This window comes from Fusarium poae, chromosome 4 (genome assembly GCF_019609905.1).
Source record: "Fusarium poae strain DAOMC 252244 chromosome 4, whole genome shotgun sequence".
NCBI classification, from domain to species: domain Eukaryota; kingdom Fungi; phylum Ascomycota; class Sordariomycetes; order Hypocreales; family Nectriaceae; genus Fusarium; species Fusarium poae.
In genome coordinates this window covers 3,105,325-3,130,141 of record NC_058402.1, presented here as the reverse complement: position 1 = coordinate 3,130,141, position 24,817 = coordinate 3,105,325, and the positions used below count along the sequence as shown (strand labels likewise).

Here is a 24,817-nt window from a genome sequence, read left to right as displayed (position 1 = left end):
GCAAAAGATTCCAGCCGTCTTCCTTTTGTCTACAAGATATGGCTGCCGAGGCGCGCGCCTCTATATGGGCGCGGCTCAAAGCTGTCAAGCCGCCCTTCGTCTCAAAGAAACCGCATTTCAACTTTATTTCCATTCATTGTAAGTCAAGTCGCATGCAGTCGTCTCATGTTCCTCCACATCATCGGTTCGACCCCACGCCGATATGCTTTGTTGCTTTTTATGCACTATCGGTTTCCAATGTCGAGTTCCAGTCTGACAGTCCTTTATAGACACATGGATCATCGGCGCAACATTATGTGCTTCTGTTATTATTTACGGGTCTGGTCGTGGTCAAACTTCTTACATCGATTCCCTAATGTTTGCAAGCGGAGCCAATACGCAGGCTGGTCTAAACCCCATCGACGTCAATCTTCTAAACACCTTTCAACAGGTGGTTGTTTATTTTTTTACTTTAACCTCTAACCCCATCACTCTACACACCTCGGTCGTTTTTCTGCGTCTTTACTGGTTTGAAAAGAGGTTCCAGGGTTGGGTTACAGATGCTCGACAGCGCCGCGCTACCATTTCCAAGGCAAAAACCCGTCCGCGAAACGATGATCGTCAGAATGAAGAGGGAGTCAATGGCCGGCATATCACCATTGTTCCTGCTCAGGGACGGCGTCAGCGGATCACCAACGATGGCATTCTATTAGACGGGAGTGAGGCCTTTCAATCTCAGGCAATTGTCGACGACGATGACGATAATGATCACCAACCGCGCCAACCCCCTGCGAGCAGCGATGAGAGCGATACAGTTTCAGCTGGACGATCCAACAGCATAGAGTTGAGTCCACTAGAAAAGCCTGGTCAGGCTCACCATGACAACAGGGATGAGTGGAAAGAGGAACAATCCAGAACGCAGAATACACCATCTGGAATCAAATTTGCCGAGACGGTTAAGAGGAGTGACGGAGTTGATGATGATTTGACCAAGTTCCCTCAACGAAGGACTCACGCAGAACACATTGCCATCTTGGAGCGTCAGCGAAATCAAGATAACGAAGTGCTAAGGATTCCCGGTCCACGAGAAACCGAGAGGGGACTGGGCCCGCGAAGACTTGAAGATGATGATGGAGATGACGACAATAACACTATCGCCATGACGAGAACGGTAGAATCGAGACCAGATCATGCGACTATCGACTCGAGAGCACCACCTGGCCGTAGACCAACCATCGTTATTGCGGAGCCGAAACGTCCTCTTAAACACGAATTGACCGATGATGCCAGAGCCATTGGTGGCACTCTCGATGCTATCAGGATGCGAAAACCCCGTATCCTCAACCGTGGTCAAAAGGAGACACACGACGATGCCGACAGCACAATGAGTCGTGCTTTCCGAACTCGCACAATAGACACCATCAAGTCAGCTTTAACAAGCGACCACACCAAGGACATGCCTTATCTTAGTTATACACCGACTATGGGTCGAAACTCCAACTTTGTGGGGTTGACCCTTGAGCAGCGAGAGGAATTGGGTGGCATTGAATATCGGTCACTGAGGACTCTGGCCGTTATATTGCTTTCCTACTTTTGGGGTTTCCAGCTTATTGCTGTGACCTTCCTCCTTCCTTGGATTCTCCATACTGAGAAGTATGGCAGAATCGTTGAGGGCAGTGCTGTTTCCAGAACTTGGTGGGGATTCTGGACAGCCAACTCTGCTTTCAACGATCTGGGTCTGACCTTGACACCGGACAGCATGAACTCCTTCAATACTTCAGAGTATATCATGATGATCATGTGGTTCTTCATCATCATTGGAAACACTGGCTTTCCTGTCATGCTGCGTTTCGTGATATGGGTCCTGTCTAGACTTGTACCCACGAACACCGGACTCTGGGAGGAGCTCAGATTCCTTCTTGATCACCCTCGTCGTTGCTTCACCCTTCTGTTCCCCTCGAGCGCCAACTGGTGGCTGTTTTGGATCCTAGTTGCTTTGAACGCCATAGACTTGCTGTTCTTTGTCATACTTGATGTGAGTCACGTAGTTCTTCGATTTTGGGTTGCGATTTGTTACGCATGCTAACATATCATAGCTGAATTCAGGTCCAGTCGCCGAACTGCCGGTTCATACTCGCATTGCCGATGGTCTCTTTCAAGCCGCTTCTACTAGGACTGCAGGTTTTTCCTGTTTCAGCTTGAGTGACCTCCATCCTGCGCTTCCAGTGTTGTACATGATCATGATGTACATTTCCATTTTCCCCATCGCAATTTCCATTCGCCGAACCAATGTCTACGAAGAAAAGTCTCTTGGTGTATACAGCAGCAAGAAAGATGACGACGAAGAGGAATCAGCCAGTGCTCTCAACTATGTCGGCACTCATTTACGGCGTCAACTCTCCTTCGATCTGTGGTATGTCTTCGTCGGCTTCTTCCTCCTTGCCATTAGCGAAGGTGGCAGCCTCAAAGCAAAGGACTTCAACTTGTTCGACATTCTCTTTGAGGTCATCAGCGCATACGGGACTGTTGGTCTGAGCATGGGTGTACCCAACGTCAATGCCTCCCTTTGCTCGCAGTTCACTGTTGTCGGCAAACTTATCATTGTTGCCATGCAAATTCGTGGTCGGCACCGGGGCTTGCCGTATGGCTTGGATCGTGCTGTGCTTTTGCCTAGTGAAGCACGCTTCCAGAAGGAGGCAGAAGAAAACCAACCAATTCTAATACGCACACGTACAAATGCGTCCATGGGAGCAGCATCTGGCATGGAACCCCCGACAAGTCCAGGTTTTCCTGGCCGACGAGGAAGTGTCAGCCGTTTCCGCGAGCGAGCAAATAGCCGCATCATTTCCCAGTTCCTTTATCCTGGACCTGTCATCCCCAGTAACGAGATCCATGGCCACAAGCGCGCAACCTCAAATAATTCCAATAACACACGCGACTTCCCACGATTCAATACCGAACCAGTGTTCGAAGAGGAGAAGGATGAGGTTCCTCCCCTGCGGCCCATCGAATCCCACCAATTCACACCTCGGCGGGCAGAGACGGGCTAAAACACACAAATACTTCGCATTACATACATTATGTGCTTTCGGGCTTTACCTTCGCACAAAGCACCCTCTACTGCATCTAGACAGTAACCATTTTGGCTGCTACCATATTTACGAACTTGATAATCTCAAAGAAAAAGCGATCTCGATTTTTGAAAGGGGCTTCTGGGCGTTCAGCATCAGTATCATGACAGCATAGACGGACGAAAGGGAGTGTCAGGGCTCAGACTTATGTTTAAAATCGAATCTGAAGTTACAAGAGTTCAAGATTCTTCTTCATGTTTGGTGCCTACACTTACAGTGTGCGCCCTCGGGGCGTTATAGTACGGTTTTATTTGGATTTTGGAGGACGCATGTGCATCCTCATGGATTTTGGCATAGATCAATAGTTTAAGGCAACACTGCCTTGGGTGCAAGCTCACATCAACGTCTCGTCTCCTGTCTCACCTTTGTAAACATGTTACCGTGCAAGTGCGGCACGTTTTTCTGCAACATAGCAATGATGAGAAGGTGTGATGGCAATTCTAAGCAATGTATCCTGATGCATTAATTCCAGTAAGTGATGTGAATGTATATATCGAGCATCCCCTTTCAGTTTGTCTCAAAAGCGCCAATATCCTTTAATGTGTTGGCCAAGCGGCGATAATCTCGTAGCAGGTCAAGAACTTCACCCAGTTTTAGCTCACCAGGAGTCTGTAGTTCCATGAATCGTTTGTTGGGCGGCGCAATCTTAGGAATCTCCTTGGGTGGAAGTGCCGGAGCAATATCAGGGAACGCCTACATGAGTCAGTACCAAACGCATTGTATGGCTCCGCAAAGACCCTTGACTTACTGTTCCCAAGTCCCCACCGTCTGCAGGCCTCACTATCTCCTTGGTTGTCGGTACTGGTGGCGTTGTGGGTGTGTTGCGCCCAAACCCACGGATCATACTAATACTGGGGAGCCGAGCCATAGGGTTGAACGAGTTACCCAAGTTACGCATCTGATCCAAGACAGCCGGGTTCTGTCCCGGAGTTTGACTGGCCGTTTTTGGTTCTTCAGCGGCAAACAGAACTTTCTTTGATGAACTCGCACTGCGGCCACTTCGAGTGCTATCCGTACTACGGTCGCGAAGACCTCCGATCAGGTTCAAAACTCTATCTTCACGCGATGCCGGACGTTTCAACGGGTCGGCATCATCAAGTACAACTAGCCTGTTAAGGCTAGTGGTATCATCCTCATCGGGAGATGGCGTACTGACCAACTTGCGGGCATCTTCTAGAGTCCTCGGCACAGTAATGGATTCTCGAGGACTGTCCTGGTGCTCCCTCAATTTACCTACAAGGAACTTATAGCTGCCCTCCAGGCTGTTGGATATGTTCTTTAAACCTTGATCGGCCGTATTAAAGACGGCATCGCTCGCGGCACCAAAGGCTTGTGTGGGCCCGTTTATGAGATCACTCAGCCGGCGGTTGCGCAATGCCTGTGTCGTCTTAACATCAGGAGCAGATGCCTTGGCTGCATCAGCGTTGGTCTTGTTCTCTTTAAGACCATCAAGCGACGGAGACGCTTCTCCTTGTTGGTACGCTGGAGGGAATGTCTCAGTCCTCTGGATTGTGCTTTTTGTTGGGCCAGAAAGCTGTTCGTCTGCTCTCAGTGTCGCAAGATCCACAGTCTGCAAAAAGCTGATAGCAGCCTCAAGGTTCGTCAGACAGTAAGCAGCCTCGCCCGTGAGTTTTGGCTCCCAACGGAAGTACTGTATAAAATGGACATCGCTGATGGCATGCAGATTTTCAGGTGGAAGCGTAATTAGGGTATAGATGAGCATGGGCATAATTTCATCAGCGGATGCAGAAGGATGAAAGTGAGCAAGGGTATCGACGATGCTCCGGTGAGCAGCTTTAAGGTGATTGAGCTTTCCTAGAGGATACCGTTTCTGTGTCATCATGATAATGTCTCGTCTGGCCGGCTCCAATTTCTCCTTGATATCATCTTCTGTTGGGCGAGTTATCTCCCCAGACTCATCCGCTTCGCCTGTTAGGTCAATGCCTAGGTCAGAGGGCCCGATTCCGACCAAGGCTAGAGCGGCTGTCTTTGAGCGTAATTTATCGTCATGCGCCTCATCTTGAGTGCTTCGATGCCGCCAAATCTTGTCGTATATGCCTTCACATAATCTGCGCTCAACAGCCTCCTCAAGAAGTGACCTCTTGGCCTCGAGGGCTTTTCTATTGCGCTTACGGCTCGCTAGCTCTTCCGCGGTGATCATTTGCTGCTCAGGCTCTGCTTTGGTTATGCTGAGCGCACTGGCTTTCGAACGTAATCGGCTAGCAGCAGAGGAGATGGAAGAGACGGATGGTGTGGGCGATGCATCGCGACTTTGCCTCGAGGCAAGAGCATTGATGTGGGTGTTGATATTGGACGACGCTTGTGCATAGAAGTCTTGAAACTTTCGTGAGAGGTTCTCGATGTTGGGAGGAGTTGGATGAACTTTGGCATTCAGCGACCCGATGAAGCTATGAATGGGAGATGGATTCAGCAACGGAGATTTAAAGGATGCGCTACATTCCTCAGCATACCTATCTGTCAATGTAATAAGCTCGATGGGAAGGATATCAAGCTCGACGGAAGCTCTGGTGACCTCGATTCCATCATCGGAGTCGCTTTGTTCGCCGGTCTCAAATGCATCTGGAGACGTAGCGCTATCATCCAAAGATGGGGTAGCATTTGCGAAGGTGTGAGCTCTTTTAGGAACTGCTAAGCGATCTCCGGTGGTGGAGGTAGGTGTCTTGGAGGCATGCGAATGAGATGCGGTACGGATAGCAGATGGGCGAGCTGGGGAGCTCTCGGAGGGGTCGCGGGACGCCATGGATCTTTGATTTGGACTATAGACAATAATGATGAGCTTCCAGAGGGTTGGTAAGGTTGATGGAGGTTGAATGGAGGGGAAAGAACAGTTACTTTACACCCGTCGCCCGGGGTATTGAAGTACATACCGTTGATAGAGAGAGAACTTTGGTGGAAGGTTTACGCTGTCTGAACCTAATAAAAACAGATGATGCGATGCAACGACCAGCGTGTCTCAGGACAGAACCATCAATGCAGACCGTCTGAGACGTAGCAGAGGGGGTGGTTCCTTCTGTCCGTGCTGGCCGAGAACTCGATACACAAAAATAGCTTAGGTAGACAGTAAGAAGAGAGTATACTGCAGCCGCAAAACGAGTGTAAAGTATTTGACAGTGTACAAACGTAAGTTATGTATACGAAGTGATAACTAAGCTCAAATAATCATATGAAAGACCCCGTTCTAGTTACGTTACGTAGTGGGTAAGTAAAGTTACTAAGGTAGATTGACTTGCAGGGAGGAGTGGAGACTTGAGCTGATGCTGCACCGCCATAGTTGAGCCACTCAGCGCCACATCTGAATACCCTGGATTAAGACCAACTTTCAACATGTGATAGGTTCCCTCGTATCTACCATGAGATAGGTACCTACTTTAGTATTTGGTTTGCCCATGTCTTTATTTCATTTATTCGCTTGGAATTGTCATTCCGTTGTCTTCTAACGTCGCTACTTTAATAACCATTGGCTCCGGTCTCAGTTTGGCCTTTATAGACTTGACCATTATGCTTCAGGCTTCATTTATATCCTGTCGGCAGCATTCTCCACTGCACTTTGACGCTGCTCAGAGAGGAGAGTATTCCGCATTATAGTGTGTGAACTCTGTTACTGATCGATTGGAGAATATTTCAATCTCATTCATTCCCTTTCCTCATCTTTGCCAAGTAGACATATAGGTATGTACCTGGTAACTACCCTGTTCTCCTCCGCAGCAAATTATGCGGGGTCCCCGCCTTCACAAAGGACACTAAAAGAATAAACAAGCATGGATCTATCATCTCCAAGGTTGTGATTGGCTTATTGGCGCTGCTAAGCTTCTTCGAGTATGTAATCGTCCTTGAAATGAATGCTAATGGCCGGCCGGGGCAATCAGTACTTGGAGAAACCGAGCAAGAACCGTGTTTGCCGGGCTGAACCGAGACATGGCTACTTATGAATTGAAGTCATCTCATTTATCTAGATACTATTCATACCTAACTAAATCACGAGATTCGCAACATACATCCAACTCTGCCTACCTTTCTCATAACGTAACTCACAATGTCGGACCCCCCTTCTCGCATTCGCTCTATCATCAGTCATCTCCGCCCTCATCCAACAGCTCCTGTCAACTTTCACACTCTATCCCCTACAACATTTCTTGAGCGTGCCGCATCCATTGAGCCCGATGCCGAAGCCATCTTTCACATCACTGTTAACGGAGCTGTACTGCGCCGTTCCTATGCCGAGTTTGCTGATCGCGCCCGTGGTCTCGCCTACTATCTCGTCAAGCATGGCTATCGGCGCGTAGGCGTCCTCGCTCCTAACACGCCTGCTTTCCTCGAGTCTATCTACGGCATTGTAGCGGCAGGCGCTGTTATTGTTCCGGCCAACTACCGTCTAAAACAAGAAGACATCGCCTACATATTTGACTTTGCTGAAGTGGATTGCATTATTGTTGACAATGAGTTTGTTGGCTTGCTTGATGCGTACAAGGAGAAACACACGAATGTGCCCTTGATTGTCGATTTGGTTGGTTTCCTCCCCCCGCAAACAGGCATACGCTTGTTTTGAGGCTGTTGCTAACCTTTCTTGCCAGGATAATGATGCTACCGTGGGTCAATTGTCTGGTCCTTTTGATGACGCCGTTCTCGAGGGCTTGAAGCATGATATTGCCCAAGGAAGCCAAGGCTGGGCGGGTCTTCATGCTCAAGCCCGGAGTGAGGACGACATGCTTGCCATCCCCTTCACTTCGGGAACAACGTCAAAGCCCAAGGGCGTCGTCTACACACATCGAGGCTCTTACCTTGCTACCATGGCCAACATTGTCGAGTCAGGTCTGAATATCGGGCGTTGCAAATACCTCTGGATCCTCCCAATGTTAGTAACATGGAAAATATATATCACCGTGGTGGAGATTCAACGACTAACTAACTATCTGTAGGTTCCATGCAGTGGGTTGGACCTTTCCCTGGTCCGTTGTTGCGGTGCGTGGCACCAACGTCTGTCTTAGAAAGATCGATTATCCTCTCATCTGGAAGTTGCTGAAGGAAGAGGGCATTACACATTTCAACGCCGCTCCAACAGTCAATACGTTACTGGTAGCGGCTACGGAAGCTGAAAAGCTACCACACGAAGTCAAAGTCACAGTGGCGGCTAGCCCCCCAACAGGATACCTATTCGAACAAATGGTGCGTGTTTTCAAATCCTATAGAAACAAGATTCTAACACGAACATGTAGACAAAACTAAACCTCATACCCGTCCACGTTTACGGGATGACAGGTACGTCTAGTAGAACCTCAAAAATAACATCGCTAATATACCCGGTAGAAACATACGGGCCAATCACTAAATGCTACACTCTACCTGAGTGGGATGATCTACCTCCAACAGAAAAATACGCAAAAATGTCCCGGCAAGGGCACGGCTTCATAACCAGTCTACCAATCCGCATTATCAAGCCAGACCAGCCACAAGGAGTCCTTGTCGATGTCGCAAAGGATGGCAAGGAAATCGGCGAGATTGTCTTTATGGGAAACATTTGTGCCAAAGAATACTACAAGGATCCTGCAGCCACACGGGAATTGTTTGCTGGAGGCGTTCTTCACTCGGGCGACCTGGCGGTGTGGCACCCAGATGGCAGTGCTCAGATTCAAGACCGCGCGAAGGACATCATCATCTCTGGTGGCGAGAACATCTCGTCTGTTGCTCTTGAGAGCATGCTGGCCCAGCATCCAGACATTCTTGAGGCGGGTGCTGTCGCCGTTCCAGATTCTCACTGGGGTGAGAGGCCCAAGGTCTACATCACAGTTAAGGATGGCAAGAGCGTGACTGGGGATGAGATTATTCAGTGGGCCAAACACCAGAGTGATATCAGCAGGTTTATGGTTCCCAGAGAGGTAGAGGTCGTGGACGAGCTGCCCAAGACAAGCACTGGCAAGATTAAGAAGAACGTCCTGCGAGAATGGGCTAAGCATGGAAGGACATAGGGTTCTCTGCTAAGAGTAAGAGCATCCAACACACCCATGTTCCTATCAGTACTGTTGTGTATATCCCGAGTCATGTACTTAGCGTTGTAATACAAATCCGTTGAACGTCATAAACATGAGTCTTCATACTCACAAGGGGATACAGTATACGATCTAGACTAGTCTACATTCATTTTGAATACAGCACCTGCTGGCCCTTTATCCAAACCATCCAAGGTTTCCATATCATCTCGATCCAGGACAAAATCAAAGACATCAAAATTTTTGGAAATACGATCCGGCCTCGAGCTCTTGGGCAACGGGATCCAACCCTTTTGTAGTGAATACCGAATAAGAATTTGAGCGTGCGACTTATCATGCTTTGTCGAGATACTTTCAACTACTGGATCGTTCAGCCGGGCACCAGTCGCAAGCGGGCTATATGCCTCGATAATAATATCGTTGTCTTGACAGTACTTTACAACTTCTTTTTGTTGACACCATGGATGAAGCTGGCACCGAAGACAACAAAAATATGGTTAGATTTCTTTCGTGATCAAGTTGTACGCAATAACTCACCTCGATTTGATTCACACTTGGAGGCCACTCGGTAGCATATTCCTTCATTTCATCAATATGTCGTACTCGGAAATTACTAACACCAACATAGCGTGCTCTTGCCTCTCTTTTTATTCTCTCCATAGCTCCCCACAAGCTTTGTCGATGTTCTCGTGATGTCCCAGGGACATGCATCAGTAATAAGTCAACGTAGCCATCCTTTCCAGCAATACGCTCCACTGTCGCGAGAACGTCTTCATAGACCTCAGTCTTTTCCGTCTTCCTTCTTGGGCTTCCCACTTTTGTAGTAAGAAACAAGTCTTGGCGAGCCACACCTGATTGTTCAATTGCTTCACGGACACGCACTTCGTTCCGGTACAGAGCGGCTGAATCGATGTGTCTATATCCTGCGGAAAGCGCTGCAAGCACGGCGGCTGCGCACGACTGGCCGCGGATTCTGTAACTGCCGAACCCGATACATGGAATGCCACTTGCGGATTTTTGAATAGAGAGGCGGCTGGTGGCAGTGAGTGCGGTGTCCATGGTTAAGACTGCGCTGAAGTTTAGTGGTGATGATAGGCAAGGTTTGAGTAATACGCTAAACCAGATGATTCATGTGCGTTCTTAGTGAGTCTTATTCACCACTTGCAGTAAAGGTTAACTACTGGTTAAAAAACAACCTAACTTGTCAGCAAAACAAAGTGACTACTGGCAGGTCTATTGTCTTGCCCCTAACATAGGTAGGTAGTTAGGCAGTGTAAATGCATGTATATCCATCGAATTATAGATGAGAGTCAATTAGACTAGAGGAGGTAAGCAGGTAGTGGAGCTTGATTCTTCTTGCTCTACCTAAATATGAGCGATGTAAGAATATTGAGCAATATCTATTTTTCTTTTCTTTTTTTCTTTTCAAGTCTTTAGTATAAGGGTTGATACTTGTATATCGGTTTCGAGCACATGGAATGTTTATGTTTACCACCTAGACTAGAGATCTTTATACAGATTATGAGATATACAGGTAGTCCTAGATTCGTGTGCAATGATCTTTATGAGCTGAAACGCCTTGCGGTGAGTGACCGCGATAGTCGAAAAGTGTTGAGCCTGTTGTTTGTTGGTTAGGATCTTACGACTAGGAAATAATTGGAAACCTGTTGGCATAATCAGGGATCGTGCATGCATTCGATCTTACTGGAATATTCTGTTAGTGACCGAGTCTCAGGCGAGCCAGCGAATGCATCCCAACATACATGCCAGCGCATAGGCAACTGCAGAGCCGAGAAATAATACTGGGTCGGCTTGATGGTAGTATTGAAATTTCAGAGGTATGAGGTCTTGGTTATATCAGAAATATAAACATTGAAATACTTTGCTTGATGATGAAATATCTACTAACCTATAGACATAATGACCTTAGGGTAACTCAATTTGACGGAGCTTTAACAAAAAGAGAAAGAGGGGCGTTTAGTTCAGCTGCCCGGCCCGGGGTTGGTCGGCTGGCGGCATAACTCATAATTCTAGAAGACCCCACGAAGCGCTAGAGTGTCGTGGAATGCAACTTGAGCTCTAGTGGAAACTCACTGAAAGAATGTCGTCACTGCCTGCTCATCTGCTGGGTCCTGCCATGAGGTGGGAGCACTCAGCTCAGCAGAGCTTTACTGCAACTACCTCCCCTCAACGCGCAAGATCCAGACGGGAGGAAAAGAGCCCAATTAATACGTGGGCGCAAACTGCTGATCACCGGGCAAACAATTCCATTACTTGACGGGACCTTTTAGGCCACTACAACTCTTCCTCACCTAAATTCTTACTTCCCTTCCGTCCTTCTCTTTCTCAGCCTTTACGCCCTAGCACGAGCAATATAAACTACCGACTCGTTCGTTCAACCAGTCCACCATTTTAATCGCTAGCCTTAGCTATGAGTACCCTCAGACCTTTGCGCGGTGGCTGCCAATGCGGCCGAAACCGGTACATTATCGCTGTCCCACAGGATGGCATCAACGAGGCACAGGTCCTCTTCAACACCGATTCTGCCCATCGTAAGTTTGAAATCCCGTCCAAGAGATTCAGAAAAACAATTTCGAGTATTGAGTATATGATCTGACAACTGCTTACAGAGACATCCCTTGCAACCCCACTAGCTGCCTACATTCGAGTTCCTTTGTCGTGGTACCACAGTACAACCTACTCTTTCTTCCCTGACGAGACACATGCTTTGATCCGACGTGTTTACACACACCCTAGCCAAGAATACTCAAAACGTCACTTTTGCGGTTACTGTGGCACGCCCCTGTCCTACTGGTCTGAAAACCCACACACTGAAGCCGATTTCATCAACCTCACGCTCGGCAGCTTGCTGAGGGAAGACCTGCGAGACCTCGAGGATATGGGATTGATCCCCGAAGACGAAGACAACAAGACTTTAACTACACAGCCATCGGAGGTAGTGGGCAGGAACACAGCACTGCGCCAATCGTATGGAGTCCCTTGGTTCGATGGTATGGTTGAAGGAACACGCCTGGGCAACATGCGCCGAAGCCAAGGCGTCAAACAATCGCAAGATGGCCGAGTCAAGGTCGGGTGGGAGATTGTTGAATACTCAGGCAACGGCGACGAATCCAATGAATCTCCACAACATGATATCGATGTGGAAATGTCAGTCCCTGGAAAGCGGAAGATGAAGGACCGGGACGATCCAGAAGCAGCTACTGGAGGCAACTAAAACGCAGCGTTGAGTAGATTCGGAAACGGGTGGAGTCCGTTGTAATATCGAAGAAGCTGGCGACTGTTGATCAACACATGCGAAATGGGATTAATGACGAGGACTTTTGCTAGAATCCTAGCAATGAGATCCTCTTTTGTCGATAGGCGCATAGGCGAGGAGGCATTTTTGTTTTATCAAGTCGCTCTTTAGGGACAGTTGACGCAAGCTCAACAGCGATTTAGATAGGTAGCTTGTCAAAATTGAACGTACCCAATGATTGTGCTTTGAGTCTTCTGTTAGTTTCGTATGAATGTATCATTGATCATTCTTGTATAGCAACTAGCGTGTCTCAGAAGTTTGTGAGAAGTAGCCGATCGCATGATGAGGAGAGTGGAAGAAAGATAAGTGTGAAGATGGAGCCGGACCCTGGACCAGGCAGGTACGTAGTAGAGCCCCAAAACCCGGACTATCCCAATACAGCGCATGGTGTTCCGGCCCTATCAACCATGACAGGCCGGGAATTTCGGGGTAATGCAGTCTGGCCCGTTTGACAGGAACCGGTCTTGATAAAAAAACAGACATCCAGCATCCGAAACACAATGCAACCCAGAATGTAGGGGCAACAGCAGTACAAAGACCCTTGGATCTTCAAGCCGAGACACCACGTGCATAGTGCGAGATCTCGGGAAGTCGACGAGTTACTCCTGCGTTTGTTTATTTCATCCGGTGAGGCGAAACCAAGCGAGACGAGGCATGCATGCTCCAGGTTCCATGGTGACAGAAGGTACCGAAGTTCTGGCGGTAGCGGCCTGTCGTGGCGCCGGAGAGGCGGGCCGAAGGCTCGCGGAGGCACAGATGAGCGGGAATCGTCTGACGAGCACGGATGTCCATGTACGACTAAAAGAGTAAAGTGCAAAAAAGAGGTTATGATTTCCTCAACTCGGTTTCTGTGAATTGGATAAGAGCGAGTTTCTGAAATATGACAATGGGACGAGGAAAAAGGGGACGAAGAGGAGGTAAAATCGACAGAGCGGCGTAGTAGGAAACATGAAAGAGCCTAGACTAGATTCCCAACCCACGTTAGAGGGATTCTGAAACAAATCCCCATGGGGGCAACGGTACTAGCTATTGGTTGGGACTAATTGCCTTTTAAGAGAATGGAAGGAGACATCCCGTCAGCAGAATGCAGGTGGTAGCCTGGGCAGGTGCCGCCATGGCCCTTAGTACGCCTATACATACTACCTTAATCCACCAATTCAACTCCGGAAGGTACATTGACCACCAACCATAATCATGCTCTTGCAACATTGTCAACCCCACCCCAGCCTTTGGGGCAGATGATCCGGCCACGGCTGTGACGGTCCGAAGAAACAGACACGATCTTTGAGGCATATCCCTCTATTCTGTCCTCCAGTCCAGTTACACCATGTAGCTGACATGAGTGCGCCTAAGCTGCGAGTGGAATGGAGGTTGCAGAGCCGAGGATGAAGGAGGGATGGGTTATGGATGGACGGACAGACGGCCAACCCATGCTAGAGTTTGGGTATATAAGAGAGTGTTCTGATGCGCAAGGGACAAGACCTTCTCCTCTCCTCCTCTTCTGCATTCAGCATCTTTCTCCATCGCTCAGATATACCCCCTTTCCTTGTTATTTCGACGAGCTGTCTTCGGGGATAGCTTCACTCCTGCCCGACATACCATAGTACAGTTGGATCTCGAGGAGCCAAGAGCCAGCCTTCATCCACCATGTCGCTTCCCGCAGACTTCAAATGGGGCTTTGCCACCGCTTCGTAAGTTACTTCTCGCAGCAATTATCATGTGCGGCAGCAATTGACCTCCGTAACAGCTATCAGATCGAGGGCGCCATTGACAAGGATGGCCGAGGCCCCGCTAACTGGGATACCTTCTGCGCCCAGCCTGGCAAGATCGCGGATGGCAGTTCTGGTGTCACCGCCTGTGACTCTTACAACCGAACTGCTGAGGATATCGCTCTCCTCAAGTCCCTAGGCTCAAAGGCGTACCGATTCTCTATCTGCTGGTCTAGAATCATCCCGCTCGGTGGTCGTAACGACCCTATCAACCAAGCTGGAATCGACCACTATCGCAAGTTCGTTGACGACCTTCTTGATGCCGGCATTACCCCTTTCATCACTCTTTTCCACTGGGATGTTCCCGATGAGCTGGACCGTCGATATGGCGGTCTCTTGAACCGCGAGGAATTCCCCCTTGACTACGAGCGTTATGCCCGTGTCATGTTCGAGGCGATCCCCCGCTGCAAGAACTGGATCACCCACAACGAGCCCTGGTGCTCCGCCATTCTTGGTTACAGCACCGGCTCCAACGCTCCTGGTCGCTGCTCTGATCGCAAGAAGTCTGACGTTGGTGACTCTTCTACTGAGCCTTGGATTGTTGGCCACAACCTTCTTGTCGCTCACGGCCGTGCCGTCAAGATTTACCGTGAGGAGTTCAAGCCCAAGAACGGTGGCGAGATTGGAATCACCCTTAATGGTGACGCTACATACCCTTGGGACCCCAAAGACCCAAGGGATATCGAGGCTGCCGAACGTAAGATTGAGTTTGCTATTTCCTGGTTCGCCGACCCCATCTACTTTGGAGACTACCCAGCCTCGATGCGTGCCCAGCTCGGTGATCGCCTCCCTACGTTTACACCAGAGGAGAAGGCGCTTGTCTTGGGCTCAAACGATTTCTATGGCATGAACCACTACACAGCCAACTATGTTAAGCACAGTGAGGGTGAGGCTGCTCCTGAGGATTTTGTTGGCAACCTTGAGCTGCATTTCTGGAACCACCGAGGTGACTGCATCGGTGAAGAGACTCAGTCTACTTGGCTGCGACCGTGTGCTCAAGGTTTCCGCGACCTACTTGTCTGGATTTCCAAGCGTTACGGCTTCCCCAGAATGTATGTTACTGAAAACGGCACCAGTATCAAGGGCGAGAATGACATGCCACGGGAGAAGATCCTCCAGGATGACTTCCGTGTCAAGTACTACGATGACTATGCCAAGGCTATGGCTGATGCTTCGCGTCTCGACGGCGTGGATATCCATGGCTACTTTGCCTGGTCTCTGCTAGATAACTTCGAGTGGGCCGAGGGTTACGAGACTCGATTCGGTGTCACTTACGTCGACTATGAGAGCGACCAAAAGCGTTACCCCAAAAAGAGCGCACAGCACTTGAAACCCTTGTTCGACAGTCTCATCAAGAAGGAGGAGAATGGCTTGAACGGCGTGGGCAAAGTCAAGGCAGGACAAACTTGAAATCGGCCAAGACTAGATGATCATGACAACTATATGATTTCTTGCGTATGAATATGAACAATTTATAAATAATTTACCATCAAAAGGTGAACATGAGTTGATATATATTATGCTATTATGCATGAGAACGCTTTTCAATGCACGCATGCATAGGAAGACTGAAGCGTCCCGAAAGCTTCGCCCTGCCGAAACCCTATGAGCCACGCTGTACCTTTTCTTCTGTATCCGTGTTAATAACTTCTCTTGATAAGCCAGAGGCTTCGGTATGTGTTGCTGTAGACTGCTGTTCTCCAGAATTATCCTGTTCCGTTTCCTCGTCGAGGCTCTCCTTGGCTTCACGGCGCATGTACCATTTGAAGACGTACACTAACCCTTGGGCCATAAAGACCTGCTCTATAGTGTATAGCAATACTGGTATTTGTATATAAGCTCGTGTCACATCATCCGCACGAGCCCACATTGAGCTTGCCAGTGGGATACCCAAACTTGTTGTTTTGGCCGCGCCGCAAAAACATACCGCAATAGTCTGTTCTTTGGTCATGCGCTGAAACAAAACCCTCAACCAGGATGGAGAATTCATTCTGACCAATCTCTCGGGAGGCCTCGCGAGGACAAAGCAAATGATGGTAAATAGAGCATACAGTGCAACGTTCATAAAGACAAGGAAAAGGACATTGCTGGTCGACAAGTCTTTCAGCGCACCGGTACCGAAGGCCCCCGAGAATGTTGTCCAGACAAGCAGAACGAGACATATTGTCGAAACTTTAGCCAATTTAAGTGTATCGAGGACTTTCACTGTACGCTCTTCCCACTTCCATCTTATAGCCTGACCGACAATGAGAGGCAGGACGACACTGAGACACAGTTGTTTGGCAACATCTGCATACATATGTCTCAGGGTAGATGGGTCAGCAGGGCGCCAGTTATCGAACACCTCAGGATGACCAGTCGGAAAGAAGCCGTAGATGAGCAGTGGTGAAAGAAATGATCCTGCCACGTTGCCAATCACGACCGAGATGATAGCCGCAGCCTCATCTCCACCTGAAGCCCGTGTCATGACAACATTGGAGGCAATGGTTGTTGGAAGACATGCCGTAGTGAGAAGGCCGACGAGAATTGGTGGCGAAGGAGTTTGCGACTCAAGAGCTCCAGCAGCAATGGAGATGTGAACAATGGCTGTCAATGTCAGTTCATTTGCCTAGCTTTATTGTCATGCCGTCAATGGGAGACCGTCGTCAAATCAACTTACCCAAGACGATAGCTGGGATGACGGCAAAACTGATTCCATGAACCAGAACATGCAATCGCCAGTTGGTCACATTCTTACGCAGCTTCTCGGGCGAAAGCTGCAATCCGCTGACAAGGAAGATAAAAGCGACAGCGCCATAGAGGACGCTATACTCAGAGCGTATGACGCCTCCATGCCGAGCGACAGCTGTAGGTCGACTATCAGCAACTTGCGTTTGAGTAGGATGAAAGACGACTTACACGGGAAGAAATACCCTAATACGCAGGCGGTGGCAAACCCGATGACAAGATACTGCGCAAGTATCAGGTCCGTCACCCTTTTGACCCAGCCGATGAACCCTCTTTTAGGCTGTTCTTGCTTTACCTGACTCGACATTCTCAACTCTCGCGGGCGTACTCGCCATATTTTCACATCAATACTTTTGAAGGCTGACCTGGGAGTAGAAGGACAGAGTCATTCTTAAATGGGAGACAGTGCTAATGCCAACCATGGCTATAATCCGGGCTTGGTATCTTGGCAGGGATAACTCAGAAGTTGCCCGGGCTATTGCCGCGTTCGAAGATAGAGGGCGGACTTTGAAATGTCCATGGATGGATCCGAACATCGGAGACTCATGCAAGCACTAGGTAACTAGTCCAGGTATTCTGATGACATTTACAACCAACCAGTGAGGAAGTCTGGTGGAGTAGGAGCATTTATGTCATGGTATTAGATGAATATGTCATATCAGAAACTACATGATGATACAAATAAAATTAAATAAGCTTCTTCCCAAACAAGCACCGTCTAATCTCATCCTCATCTAGAGCATGCCGCAAGTTGAGAGACACCAGACATGATACTTTCAGCTCGACGGATCCAACACCGCCACAACTTTTCCACCCATCATTTCTCCATGATATATAAACGAAAAAAGAAAAGACCAAGCCGGCCCAGTCCAGATCAAAGGAATCTGGGACTAGCCTGCTGTGAAAGAAAATACAAATCCAATAAAAAAACGCCATGCGATGTGTAGTGGTATCAAGATGGGTTAAAGGAATAATCTCTCCCAAGTCTGTGAGGGTATAAACAGACTTGGTGGAACTCGTTCAGAGACGTCCTGTTCATCAAAGGAGCCGCCTCGTTCGTCGTCAAGGAATTAAAGAAGTTAACGTTAAAGAAAGCCGAAGGGCTGTCAGTTAGCCAATCAGTTGAAGGAATTTGTGAAGTGCAAAAGTGAATGTTATGTTCAGGCAACAATAGCGGACGAAGGTGTCATAGGTAAGGCTGTCCTCGATTCGTTGGGGTTGGCAGTGCTGGGGGCTGGCATAATCTCAGGATCGGGGATTTGAATGTCGAGCTGTTGCGGAGTCAGTATTACGCTCGATTGCAATGAATAAAGGAACGTACTGTCATGTAACCTGTTTGACGTAGAGGCATGATCTTGGGTGGCATAACACCATCCTCAGCGCCCATGGTCTTTTCCATCTCACAATTCCATTGCTCTATCCACTTCTCAAGGTTATTCAGTCTGGATTTGGCGCCAGTGAGACCCATGTCATCCCAGACCCAACCTGTGACAAGCCCAAGCAGACTGTCGATAATATTCCTCGCGCTGTACGGATCGAAGGCGGGAATCAACTCTCCATTGAGCTTCTCAATAATACGACGGAATTCTTGTTCGGATAAGCCAGCGGGGTCTAGGATCTCGGGATAGAGATTTGAAAATGTGGGCGCCAGGTCGCCTTTGATCAACCAGTCGCGACGTATTCGGATGATCCGTGTGTTGGTGTATTCTGGCGAATCGACAGGTACATGAGGGTTTAGATGTGGATAGCAGGGATGCTGAGGGCCCCATTCACCAGCTGCATCCGGCTCGACCTCTTCGCCCATAATAGAAGAGTTTGTCGTTGACAAGGCAGATCCAATTCCATCACCAGCCGATACATTGGACATTCTAGGGTCCATAATATCTGGACCACGCTCCAAGTCCGTACCGTATGATGGCATAGGATCAGTGTTTTCAGCCATCATTACAGCCTTCCCTTTGCCCTTATCGATCTTGACGACCGGATCTTCCACAACAGAACCTTGGGCCAAAAGGTCCCGACTGAGACGGTACTCTTCAGCCGATACTGCACCTTGTCGCGATCCCTTTTCGTCGTAAGACGCACGCACCGAATTCGGTAGGCTTATTCGTCGGTCACTGCTTCCTGCCCTGTCGACTTGAAGACTCGCACGAGGCGATAACGAATGCTTTATTTGATGCTGCTCGGAGAGTGTAAGAAGAGGGTAATCGCTGGGACCGGCGCCTAGGGAATCAGGGGGTGCTCGGTGGTCGAAGGTAGGATGCAGTAGCGGAATGGATGGTGGAGGAGGGGTCGAGGGACGGCGTTTGCGCGACGAGTCGGGCTTGGTGTGAGGCCGAGGAGTCGAGTTGGTAGGATTCCAGAGACGAGCGGCTGACAGACGACGGGCGCGATGCGCAGCTCCAGCAGCCTTTTGAGGTCGAAAGGGCGAAGGATGGAACGCGGATGGTTGACGACCGTCGGCTGTTCGACTTTGTTGCTGCCGAGGGTTCAAAGCGGCAGCTCGACCAGAAGATGAGCCGGTTCTGGGATAGGCGGATTGTGAGTGATCAAGGCTCAAGATCAGAGTGTTGCCCGGAGCATCTAAGGCGGCCGATACGGGGTTGGAGGGTGAGCGGGAGAGTAGGGAATCCGTCGGAAACAGGTTGTCGGCACGGCCGCCAAGACGACCGCGCTCGGGAGATATAGCGAGGTCCTTCTCACGGAAACGTGAGTAGAGGCGTGATCGATAAGACTGGAGTCGCGACCGATTTGTTGAATATGTCTTTGATGCTGAAGTCCTGGTTGAGGCTGAGCGCTAACGGGCAGTGCACGGAGCCGGCGGTGGTGGAAGACGGAGCCCGAAACAGAGAATGAAGGAATGCGACGATTGCGGGATGTTGCTAAGCTCTTCTCGGCAATGCTAAGAGAGTGTGATGGGTTGGAGGCGATGATATCTGTAAGGTCGTCGTCGGTTTCGGACTCGTCGCAGTGGATGATCGAGTGGCAGCGGGCAAAGGAATTGCTCGAGTCGTTGATAATAGTCCAAGGAGAAAAGAAAGAAAAGAAGCAACAAAGGGACAAGATGTCAAGGGGAAATTCGCTGACGGTGGGCCAATGAAAGCGGCACAAGGAGGCTGGGGAGAGGGCGACCGGGGTTTTAGTGGATGACGGGCTGCTGGATGCCCTGAAAACCAGCATATTCAGTGCCCTGTTGGGCGAGTTTGGGCTGGTCCTAGGTTGTATAGGTCACTTCCAGGTCATGCAAGTGGACGTGAGCAAGGAATCTCTCTCAACTCGTGTTGTCCAACATATGTTGTTCCCAAAAAGGATCAGATAGAAGAATTGAATCCGGGAATATCGCGGCAGACCTTAGTAGTTCTTGGAAAAATTACCTACCTATTAGATAGTAGGGCTGTCGAGTTTTTTGCGACTAGTTGTCGCTATGCTATTGGACGTTGAACTCCCTTCAATAGAAGTCGTCAGCCAGGCAAAACCAAGCCGAAGCAGAAGAAGGAACCTTTTGAACCTTTATATTCGCTTGTTGATTGACTTTGTTGCTTTTTGTTTCTTTTACCGGTGTCCCCGGAATCTGCCAGGGCTCAGAATCTAGGCTGACTGGCGGAGATTTGCGCTCGCTTGAAGCATTGGATGAACTAGCTTCATATAACAAACGGTGGTTAAGCCCTGGAGTTGTTGGGGCTGAAATGATGTCGTAGGAAATGGTGTTAGAGTCGAATAAAGAAATCGTGTGCAAGACACGGAGGGGTGACGGGAGGCAGTCTGGTTACTTTAATACAGCCCAAGTCTCATCATTCAAAACCCAACGCAACCCGGGCCACCGTCCCGAGGTGGTCTTGTCTTGTCATGCAATATGAACCGGACCTCTTTCAGTCCCTTCCTTTCCTCTACTAACTATTAGTAGGCACTTTTCCTATCCGGGTTATCCTGTTCATGATTACATACCTGGTTACCTAGTTTAGGTATGTGATGTAAGATCAAATCTCCATCTTGAATCTTCAAAACCAGGGGCTCCCAAGTTGCTGGGTTCTTAGGGCAATCACTACTAGGCAGGCAGTCATCCCCTGAATGGTTTTTTTTTCTTTGACAGGCGACGGTTCTTGACAAGGGGCTTCCGCAGTCTCTATCATCCTAGGTACCTAGGTATCAAGGGATGTCTGGTTGTCTCCCGTGACGCCATAGCGGGCGTTGAGCCTACGAGGTTAGTTTAGGACAAGAAAGGATAGACTAATGGACCAGACGTTACGGCATCTTTTAAAGCCGAGTTGCTAATCCAAATTATTCATGCAATATAAGTAAACGATGAATCTGAACCGTTAGGCTACTCCGACATCTTCATCACACTGCAGGACACAGTAGCAAGAGATAGAAGCTGCATATTAGTACGGGTCATGTTCTTCATGTTGTCATAGTCGCTCCACCTGACCGTTGCCCCTGTCTCAAATCGGGATGAATGGGCGTCTCGGATTTAGGTTCGTCTGGAGTTATCTATCTCCCTCGGCCTTGTAAATGTTTAAGAGAGATGGGACGATGTAGCGAGTGATCAACATTTATTTCATCAGTTGAATCTATTATAGAATGCTACTCATCTGCCTATCGTGAGTTAAGTAGTTAGTTACCTACTTACCCATGGGTTGGTGAAAAGGCTCCATATCAGCGCACTCTTGTATTGTGTTAGGTAGCATCGAGCTGAATGTCAAGGTTGACGTCACATACTAAATTAAGAGGCTCGAGCTGTCGTCTTTACTTTTGTTTATTAATAAACATGAGTCCCGAGCCGCACAGGACTGGGGCGGCTTAATATTGTGCATGAAGCCGAATAAGGATCGATTCTGCCTCTCTGGCCATTATTTATGGATCGTAGCCATGGATCTCTTTTTGACGGCTTTCCCCTAACACATTGTCGCTGGATTCCAATGTTGTCAACCACTGATACAGGCTCTCATATGTTGAACAGATGTCCGTCTACTGTACCCATCTACTCATGTCAACACGCTTGGTTTAACAATCTCCCTTTTCAACTGCATATAGATACCATACATACCCGCAAATACTGGACTGTCCCACCCCAATCTGCCATTTCCCTTGCATGTCGATCACCTCGGTTGGACCCAATACAAGACATGCACGTCGCAAGTCATCAAATCACAGAGCCATACCGCCCTCTAGCTCTCCCGCCTTTTCTGTGCCAATTCCAAATATTGGCAGATTAGGTTGACTCTTAGACCTGTTCTCAGCTGAATCAATCGAAGCTACCTAGTTCTACCTGTTAGTTACCTAGCTGAGAAACCTCCGCGTTTTGAGGCTCGTCGCTACGTACCTCTCACGGGCGAATCCCATGGACAGCCTGTCTGCCAACTTAGCAGCTTTGGCTTTATAGCGGTAACTAACGTAAATCCCACCTACAAAGGCAAGCTACAGCTGCAGGCGTTGAACTTTGCCAGCCCAGGACTCCCGTCTTCATGTAGAAGCCTCGTCAGATTTACAATCAATCAATGCACATAGGTTAGTAGGTTAGAGTTTAGCAGGTACCAAGGTAAGGTAAACTACCTAAGTCTCACTTTCTATACCAAAGTGACGTCGTTTATTCGACACTCACCATCATCATTTCCCGTCTCTCTTTTCGTTTGACGAACTCATCGCCATCACATTCCAACTCTTTATCTTGTCGCACAACGTATTCTCATTTCACAATCATCCCGACTCCTCTTGTCATCCCTCCCTTGTTCTCCTTCCCCCTCATTCTCCGCCTCTTCGTAAACTTTGTCGCGTGACTTGATTTTAATGTGCCGTCTTTCCCTTCATTTACCTACCTCAAGTCTGCCCTAGTCGGTATTTCGATTTCAGCCAAGAAAGAAAAAAAAAAAAGAAAAAGGCCATCGATTGAGCTTCGGTCATGGTGGACGAGAATACCACGTCAAACTCCTCCGGGAGACCCGCTGCCGGTGTCAGCTCCGGCTTCAGCGCCCCGCCCTCCGGTCATGGGCTTCGACGTTCCATGACCGTGTCAGTCGCCGAGGAAGCTGCATCTGCATCTCGACGTCAACCTCCGGCATCGCCCAGCTTCGATTCCATCCCCCCTCGCCGCAGTTCAAATTTTTCCGAGTACAGCCTCAGTGAAGCTCGAGATTTCTTAAACCCTCAACCGCGAGATCCTAGTAATGCTGATTCATCTTTGACTGAGGAATCATCGTCTTTACCGTCGCTGTCTTTGGCTTTTGCTTTCCTGCCAGCTATTTCTGGTCTTCTTTTCAAAAATGGCAGTGCGGTCGTGACAGATTTCATGCTCCTGGGCCTTGCTGGTGTTTTCCTCAACTGGTCCGTAACGCAGCCATGGTAAGTTTAGGGTGGCGTTCTGCCGATATTTTGCATTTTCTCAAACTATATACTCATACCAGAAACAGGACCTGGTATCACTCAGCGCAGCAAGTTCGGATACAGCATGAAGTGGTAGCAGACAGTGTCATTGACGATGACAGTGACCTTGACTCTAGCACTCATGGTCCGGGGCCTAACTCAACTCTTGACCATGTTCCAGAAGATGAAGAAGTGTCTACCGAACCGATAGAGGAGATACATGAGCGAGAGCCGAGTAAGCAGCAGCGAGATGCCCTCGCGGAATTATACTTTTACGAAATCACGGCCCTGGCCTCATGCTTTCTCCTCCCACTCCTTGGTGCATACCTTCTGCACACCATTCGATCACAACTAAGCCGACCTTCGGAAGGCCTTGTTTCCAACTACAACTTGACGATTTTCCTTCTCATGGCTGAGTTTCGTGTCTTATCGCACATGATAAAATTGGTCCAGTCGAGAACGCTTCACCTGCAGCGGGTGGTACAAGGAGGGCCTTCCAAATTTCAGCAGGTTAATAAGAATACAGAACAACTGGAGGCTGTCCTTGCGCGCCTAGAACGTTTGGAATCTCGCGTCACTAACGACGAAACGGGTACCGTCCAAGAGATAAAACAAGAGATCAGCAAGACGAAGCAGAAGGACAGCGTCGTGGCACGCGACGTTCGTAATGCTATCCAGCCTGAGCTTGACGCACTCAACAGGGCTGTGCGCCGTTACGAAAAGAAGGCCACACTTCTCCAGATCCAGACAGAGTCGCGATTCTCAGGGATGGAAGCAAGACTGGACGATGCTATCGCCCTTGCTGCAAGTGCTGCAAAGAATAGCGCGTCACACAAGAACTTATTTGTATGGGCCATGGAGTCGCTCACCGCTGTCTTCCTCCTCCCATTCAGAACACTTTTACGGATAATGCTGCTTCCCCTAGGAACACTTTTGGCATTGATGAGCAAAGGAAAGAAGCGGAACTCTCCGACAGTCAAGTCGTCACGCAGCATTCGTAACGGCAAGACGGTTGCACAGCCGAAATATAATGGTGATCGTGTCCCATCCAGAGTGGCTAAACGATGATCGAAGATTGAGGAGGAACATGTATCCAGTATGCCTTAATAATATTCCTTATGTCCTGACTTGAATTCTGTTCAGCAATGGCCACGAACAATCAATTGGTACACGATCAGTGGAGCTTGTACTGTTTAAGACGGCGTACCATATCGATCTGTGCTACAGCAACATTTGCACACTATCCCAAGTTAAATACGTATGTGCAATACTCTTCTCTGTACGAACAGCCCATAACAATAGTCCAGAAGCTATTCTGAGCCTCCCGTCTCGGGTCTGTGAAAAACATACCGTTTACTGCCATCTAGCTTCAAGAGAAACCTCGAGATTGCTACCACTGAAAACGACAGATCACGAAGGGAGGGAGCCTAACTGTTGAAGACTGGATAGGATCTGATCAGCAACATGAATTGTGAAATCCAGCTCTAAAAAAAAAAGTTAACGGTAATGACTAGGCGGCTTTACGGATAGTTA

General features: G+C 48.8%; 9 protein-coding genes across 9 annotated transcripts; 5 read left to right on the top strand and 4 right to left on the bottom strand.

Moving 5' to 3' along the window:
• Positions 1-38: 38 nt before the first annotated feature.
• Positions 39-3,029, top strand: FPOAC1_011056 (uncharacterized protein; the record flags this gene model as incomplete). The annotated part of the gene is made up of 3 exons (XM_044855443.1): positions 39-138; positions 270-2,014; positions 2,076-3,029. 3 exons carry the CDS (start codon positions 39-41, stop codon positions 3,027-3,029), a joined length of 2,799 nt encoding a protein of 932 aa, XP_044702756.1.
• A 588-nt stretch (positions 3,030-3,617) lies between these two features.
• On the bottom strand, positions 3,618-5,871 carry FPOAC1_011055 (uncharacterized protein; the record flags this gene model as incomplete). Its single annotated transcript, XM_044855442.1, has 3 exons — positions 3,618-3,803; positions 3,859-5,518; positions 5,582-5,871. The coding sequence occupies 3 exons, from the start codon at positions 5,869-5,871 to the stop codon at positions 3,618-3,620; spliced, it is 2,136 nt and encodes a 711-aa protein (XP_044702755.1).
• Positions 5,872-7,164: 1,293 nt separating this feature from the next.
• Positions 7,165-9,094, top strand: FPOAC1_011054 (uncharacterized protein; the record flags this gene model as incomplete). Its single annotated transcript, XM_044855441.1, has 5 exons — positions 7,165-7,635; positions 7,703-7,983; positions 8,048-8,294; positions 8,345-8,387; positions 8,436-9,094. The coding sequence occupies 5 exons, from the start codon at positions 7,165-7,167 to the stop codon at positions 9,092-9,094; spliced, it is 1,701 nt and encodes a 566-aa protein (XP_044702754.1).
• A 158-nt stretch (positions 9,095-9,252) lies between these two features.
• On the bottom strand, positions 9,253-10,174 carry FPOAC1_011053 (uncharacterized protein; the record flags this gene model as incomplete). The annotated part of the gene is made up of 2 exons (XM_044855440.1): positions 9,253-9,585; positions 9,653-10,174. 2 exons carry the CDS (start codon positions 10,172-10,174, stop codon positions 9,253-9,255), a joined length of 855 nt encoding a protein of 284 aa, XP_044702753.1.
• Positions 10,175-11,546: 1,372 nt separating this feature from the next.
• FPOAC1_011052 (uncharacterized protein) lies at positions 11,547-12,350 on the top strand (the record flags this gene model as incomplete). Its single annotated transcript, XM_044855439.1, has 2 exons — positions 11,547-11,667; positions 11,746-12,350. 2 exons carry the CDS (start codon positions 11,547-11,549, stop codon positions 12,348-12,350), a joined length of 726 nt encoding a protein of 241 aa, XP_044702752.1.
• Positions 12,351-14,078: 1,728 nt separating this feature from the next.
• FPOAC1_011051 (uncharacterized protein) lies at positions 14,079-15,610 on the top strand (the record flags this gene model as incomplete). The annotated part of the gene is made up of 2 exons (XM_044855438.1): positions 14,079-14,122; positions 14,179-15,610. The coding sequence occupies 2 exons, from the start codon at positions 14,079-14,081 to the stop codon at positions 15,608-15,610; spliced, it is 1,476 nt and encodes a 491-aa protein (XP_044702751.1).
• Positions 15,611-15,803: 193 nt separating this feature from the next.
• On the bottom strand, positions 15,804-17,234 carry FPOAC1_011050 (uncharacterized protein; the record flags this gene model as incomplete). Its single annotated transcript, XM_044855437.1, has 3 exons — positions 15,804-16,786; positions 16,860-17,045; positions 17,099-17,234. The coding sequence occupies 3 exons, from the start codon at positions 17,232-17,234 to the stop codon at positions 15,804-15,806; spliced, it is 1,305 nt and encodes a 434-aa protein (XP_044702750.1).
• Positions 17,235-18,087: 853 nt separating this feature from the next.
• Positions 18,088-20,107, bottom strand: FPOAC1_011049 (uncharacterized protein; the record flags this gene model as incomplete). Its single annotated transcript, XM_044855436.1, has 3 exons — positions 18,088-18,198; positions 18,249-19,601; positions 19,631-20,107. 3 exons carry the CDS (start codon positions 20,105-20,107, stop codon positions 18,088-18,090), a joined length of 1,941 nt encoding a protein of 646 aa, XP_044702749.1.
• A 2,716-nt stretch (positions 20,108-22,823) lies between these two features.
• Positions 22,824-24,352, top strand: FPOAC1_011048 (uncharacterized protein; the record flags this gene model as incomplete). The annotated part of the gene is made up of 2 exons (XM_044855435.1): positions 22,824-23,263; positions 23,332-24,352. 2 exons carry the CDS (start codon positions 22,824-22,826, stop codon positions 24,350-24,352), a joined length of 1,461 nt encoding a protein of 486 aa, XP_044702748.1.
• Between the last annotated feature and the right edge of the window lie 465 nt (positions 24,353-24,817).